At 51.3% G+C, this 6,000-nt stretch overlaps 1 protein-coding gene across 2 annotated transcripts in view; it reads left to right on the plus strand.

The window, feature by feature from the left end:
* RFTN1 (raftlin, lipid raft linker 1) overlaps positions 1–4,888 on the plus strand; it is a 200,027-nt gene extending 195,139 nt beyond the window's left edge. For both annotated transcript variants that reach the window (XM_082459292.1, XM_082459291.1), the window contains exon 10: positions 3,523–4,888. In XM_082459292.1, the coding sequence (XP_082315418.1) occupies positions 3,523–3,915 (393 nt within the window). In that variant the 3' untranslated portion in view covers positions 3,916–4,888. The remainder of the gene's footprint in view (positions 1–3,522) is intronic.
* The last annotated feature ends 1,112 nt before the right edge of the window (positions 4,889–6,000 follow it).

Raw genomic sequence — 6,000 nt, forward strand, 5'->3', positions numbered from 1 at the left:
GGTCCAGGATGGAGTCTGGCACAGGTAGAATGGGCACAGCTATACATCGCCCACCCGCAGAGGGTGCCGTGCCCATCCACTACGGTGTGAGTTGGCCCCCGGGGTGTGCACCCAGACCTGGGGGCAGGGGCAGCTCTTTTGGAGATTGATAACTTGCCCAAAGACAGACAGCTAACGAATGCCAGAACTGGGGTTTGAACCGGGGTTTTAGCCACCACACTACGTGTAATGCTTTGGTGTCTTAGCATTTAGGGTCTTTCAGCCGGAGCAATCTCCCCAGTTTTTTGGCAAAAGTAAAACTTCTTCCAGCTTCTCTGAGCGTTGACTGCCTCTCAGATCGCTATATATAGGCCAGTTTGACTGGCCTTTTTCTAAGAACATGCAAAATGCAGAGGGTCTGTTTGGAGACATCCATTAAAAAAAAAAAGGGGGCTCTTCCATTTGGGCTGGAATTAAAATGCAGCAGCTTCTGCACACGACAAGGCAGCAGTCATGAACCATGATTGTGTGGTACCCAAGAGCCATGCAGGGCTGGCGCTGCAGTCTGCAGCATCTGTGCTGAGGTCAGAGGTCCTGGTCCTGCACTGGTGGTTAGGGGGCCCCAAGATGCCTGCTTGGCAGTGTCTACTGAAGTGAGTGCCTTTGGGGGGGGTGGTCTGAGGCACCACTTCACCTGCAGAGGGGGTCCATTGTTGGAAACTCATGGCTTGGGTGGAAGAAGCTCAAACTACCCCCAGAGGGAAGTCCATCAGCCATCGTACAAGAGAACCCCCAAACAGGAGTGCCCTGGGGAAACCCAGCCAACATTGTAGGTGAACTTATTTGGGATTTGCGGGGAGGGCAGGTGGAGGAATACAGGATAAATGTTAAATCCTAACCTCAGCACACACTTCACTCCTTTTCCTCTTCTTTGATGGAATATTCAAATTTACCAGTCTTGTCCAAAAGGGGCTCAACATACGAACCCCAGGATGCGTTCAGTCTCGGAGCCCTGAGTGTGTTTCGGCAGATGTCTTATTTGAGGAAGTAGACTTCTACCACCGAAAACGCCACAAAGTTGGCAGATTTTTAAGAATTTACATAGCACATTTTTGCTTCTTCCTAGCAAAGTACTCAGATTTATCTATGCATGGTAAAGCCTTAGGAAATGGTTCTCCACTGATGGTGCAACTGCCCTCCTGGGCTCCCCTCTCTAGCCTCGCCAGAACTCATTTGAGCGGATGGCTCCCTTTATTTTTCTTTCAGTCACAGAATGGCTTAGATTTAAGTCCATATTTGGTGAAAGCAGTGTGCTGTGACTCAAGTGGAAAGAAATGAAACGAAAGAAAGAAGTGGAACTTCAAGCACAACCGCGTGACCCTGGGGCCCGGAGCTGCACCTGCGGGGTGGCCGAGGCCCTTGCCCGGTGACCAGGCCCCCGATTCTCTTCCCAGCCAGACCCGTCTCTCCCCGGGGCCTCCTGACTCCAGTCCTCCCGCACCCAGCACTCTCCTCTCGGGGCTTCGCTCTTGTTCTCCGTGCCTCTCACAGCTGGGCCTGGCACGTCCCCAGGACCCTGTGGCTGGCGTCACCCCAGGTGTGCAGCACGCAGCTCCCGGCCTCTGACTCTGAGCTCCGGGGACCTGGGCCCCAGGATGGCAGGGCTCAGAGGGGCCTTTGCTCAGGAAGACTGGGGGACCCCTTATGTTTGGAGAGTGGAAGAAGGCCACAGTCCTCGCTGCGTTGTTACCCAGGAGCATATCCCTCTTTTGTAAACACAGGGACCCATTTCTCCGAGTCTTCCTTTACCACCCTTCACGTTTCTGTGTCTGCTCCAGCTCATTCGCCCGGATTTATTCCAAGCACACAGGCTCCCAAACTGTCTTCCTCCAGAGCAGCTCCTGCTGTCAGCAGACTCAGCAGGACTTTGAATTTTTCCTCCTCTTTTCTTCCTCAAATTAATTTCTCTTTCTGGAGATCAGCCAGACCTGATGTGTGGATGCATCAGTAACTCCTCACTAAGCCCCAAGCTGTGTTTTGACTCTTAAAATTTCAGGACCAGCTCCCCTGAAACAGGGAGCTTGGCTAGCTTGGCCGGGCTCCACCGTCCTTCCATTCATCCATCTCACAAAAGGTTTTGAGCACCTTCTCTGTGCCAGGCTCCGTGCTGTATCCCAGGGATGCAGGAGCGCAGAGGACAGATGGCATCCCTGACCTTCTGAACGCACATCTTTTGTCAGTAATGGTAACAGCAGACACACCTGGTATATTGTGTGCTGGGCACAGTGCTAAGCCTGCTATGTGGATTATGGCATCATTGAATCGAAATAAATACCCTCTAAGGCAGAGTTTGGCAAACTACAGCTCTCAGGCCAAATCCGGCCCACTGCCTGTTTTTGTAGATAAAGCTTTATTGGAACACAGTCATGCCCGTTTTCTCACGCGTTACCCATGACTGCTTTTGTGCTATGGCAGAGTTGAATGGCTGCAACAGAGAACATAAGGCCTGCAAAGCCTAAAATAGTTATTACCTGCCTCTGTACAGAAAAAGTTATCGACCCTGATTTAAGTTAGAGTTACTCCCCCCATTGTATAGATGAGAACACAGGGCAGTGGCGGGGGGGTGGACTCTTCACGTGCGAGGTCTCCCTCCATGGCTTCGATGTGACCCCGTCCTTGCCCAGCTCTGTTACTGACCGTGTGCTTGGTCCTCTCTGAGCTCCGTAGACTTCCCTGTCCCACAGGGAAATGCAGGTGGGGCTCCCTGGGAAGCGGCATCTGAGATGGATTTGGATGCGGTTTTAGGGGGAGCGCCCTTGGGAATAACACCTGTTGGGGAGGGAGGGCGCAGGAGTGGGCAGAGGAAGATGTTGGGCTGTGATGGTAGCTCTGGAGCAGGGATGGCCTTTTAGAGTTGCCCAGAGTTGGAAACAGGAGGATGGGCTGTTGTCCGTGCCTGGACCAGTCATTGGTCGTAGCTTGCCCCCGGAAGGCAGTGAGACCTTTGGAGAGGTGGCCAGACTCAGAGAGGGGCTCGGCTGGGGGCTGTCAGCCTGCCCGTCCTGCAGGGGGACCTGAGCACCCGGGTTCTGTGCCCTTCTGACTGGGGTGATCTGATGAGGGGGTGGCCAGTGTGGGGTACCTACAGCTGCTCAGAGTGGAAGGGAGTGGCCGGAGCCCTGGCACTTAGGAAGAACAGGCCCGTGTCCCCTCACCCATCCTGGTCCTCCAAACGATAGTATTTCAGCATCTTCTTTCCCAGGCCTTTGGTATGGGGCCAGTTGAAAGAAATACCCCTCGCCCCCCACAAAACCCTGAAATCCACATCTAAAATACACGCCATGGCAGGATCGACAGGCTCTTGGTGGGTGTGACGTTTGGGCTGTGATTCGGTTTAGTGCCAGGAATGCCCTACTCCGGGAATACCGGGCATTGCATCTTGCTGCCAGAAGTGACGTGGGCGTGAATGCAAACAAACGTCCAGGGGAAGCTCTAGATTCACAGAGGCTGCATGTATTTATCCCCATCTTCTCTGATTTCTAGTTTCAGTGGCGATTCTCCCGAGACGAAATACACAACAAGCAGATGAGGAAATCCAGAGGTAAACTCGGTGCCAGAGGAAAGCAGCAAGCAGAGGAAAATGAGAGGAATCTAGAAGACCAGTTTCCCAAAGCCGGAGACGTGGAAAACCGTGTGCCGGGGCTGCAGCAGGAGGACTGGGCCTCCGCGGAGGTGAAGGTCCCCGCGCAGGCGGAGGTCCCGGGAGAAAAGCTGCGTCCTGACGGCCGGCTCTGGGTGGAGGCTGGGGCCGTGCAGAATGGTCCCTTCGGCCACAGCCCCGCCCCGGCGGGGGGCTGCGTTGGGCACCCCGGTCCTGATCCTAGAGGGGATGCCGAGGAGGCGGCTGTACAGCCCGCAGCAGCAGAGGACAACTGAGGCTCGGCAGGTGGCGCTGAGGCGTGAAGAGCTGGCAGACCTGGGGCACAGTGCCGGCTGGGCTGGGGGCTGATGTGCCCTGGTGTCACGTGTTACCCTTCGGCTTGGCTTGACCTCTCCTTGTGAGCTTACCTGAGCCCTCCAAGGAGGGCTGGGTCCCTGACAGTGTTGGTTTCTGCACATCCATTTGAAATGTGCCGTAAGGCCCTGGTGTTAGAACACGAGAGGGCAGGTTGCTTCCAGACGTGGGGGCTGGAGGGCCAGCCCCGGCTCCACACCACTCCTCCAGGGAGGGGCCGGCCCATCCAGTGCCTGTGCCCACCCCGACCCAGAGCCTCCAGGGGGCCTTCGGGCCCAATCCCCGGGCCTCCCTGCCTACAAGTCAAGGCTGAGTTGTTCATCCCCATACCCCGAGATGGCTGTGTCCAGCCCGTGCTGTCTGCTGCAGCTACTTGGTGATTGTAACAACCCCTGGTGCCCAGTCGGCTGCCTTTCTCCATCTAACCCCGCCGGACCCCGCTGCTTTGGCAAAGAAAATAACATTGGGAGGGGAGGTGCCCCACCTCCTGGCTTTTCTCCAAGTGTTCCCATAGATACTGGTAATCTGAAAATGAAGAGGTAATTCTGTGTGTGTACCCACTCCTGCAGAATGTCCAAGAAAGTATTCTGTGTTAGTATTAATGCCAAAAATTTTTTTAAAGATTTTGTATTCAGCACATCATATGAACACACGTTCTTTCTGTCATTTCAAGGCAAACCGACTGGCGGCGAGCCCTTGTTACGTGCTATTTTAATCAAGTCATTAGCCAAGTCTCTTCCCATGTATGCTATGATGTGTTTATATCGTCCAGAATGTGGCTTTAAGTAGATGCAGCTGGCAAACCTTGGAGAGAGTGTCAACCGTTTTGACCAACATCCTGTCTCTTCTCTTTCTTGTTTAGTTACTTAAAGCAATAAATCATCTATGAGTTTAGTGCACTGTGAGTATTGAGTATTTATCATGTTGCAGCGACAAGTCCTATAGCCTCGTGTCCCCCATGCACGCTTCCTAAGTTTCTAACTCCTGGCAGCAGCTGGATGACTTTGGAGGAGAGATCGAAGCTTCTGTGGAAGCAGCGGAGCCAGCTGAGCATGCTCTGCTTTCTCGTCATTTGTAGAAAGAAGACAGCGGTATTCAGGTGCCACCAGGTAAGTAAGGGCACGGCCACCTCCCATCACCCTGGGGTGGTGGAGACAAGTACCTTTTTAAAACAAACAAGAAGCCCCACATCAATTTCTAAGCATGTCTCCAAGCTTTTAAGGAAATTATTTAATGAGGTAAGTCTTTTCCCTGCTTGCAAATTTGCTAAAATAAAACACATTTTAATATATTTTTATAGGGCAGAATTGAAAACCCTTACACAGCCACATTGTACAGTCGTTTTCCTTTGGATTTTTGAGCAAACGTCACACCCAAGCCCCCGAGCTTACAGAAAGGCTGAAGGCTCTGTTCGAAGAGAAGATAGGTTTTTTTTTTTTTCCAGCTATACATGTATATGTATTTTTCAGATTCTTTTTCCTTATATATTATTACAAAATATTGAGTAGTTCCCTGTACTATACAGTAGGACCTCGTTGGTTATCTATTTTATACATAGTAGTGTGTATATGTTAATCCCAAACTCCTAATTGATCCCTCCCTTCCTCCTTCCCCTTCAGTAGCCCTAAGTTTGTTTTCTACGTGGGTCTGCTTCTGCTTTGTATATAAGTTTATTTGTATCATTTTTAAAAAGATTCCACATATAAGTGGTATCATATGATATTTGTTTTTCTCTATCTGACCTACCTCATTTAGTATGATAATTTCTAGGTCCATCCATGTTGCTGCAAATGGCATTATTTTATTCTTTTTTATGGTTGAGTAGTATTCCATTGTATATATGTACCATATCTTCTTGATCCATTCATCTGTCAGTGGACATTTAGGTTGCTTCCATGTCCTGGCTATTGTAAATAGTGCTGCAATGAACATTGGGGTGCATGTATCCTTTCATATTATGGTTTTCTCCGATATATGCCAGGAGTGGGATTGCAGGATCATATGGT

This window comes from Balaenoptera physalus (genome assembly GCF_965194825.1).
Source record: "Balaenoptera physalus genome assembly, chromosome: 4".
In the NCBI taxonomy this organism is placed as follows: domain Eukaryota; kingdom Metazoa; phylum Chordata; class Mammalia; order Artiodactyla; family Balaenopteridae; genus Balaenoptera; species Balaenoptera physalus.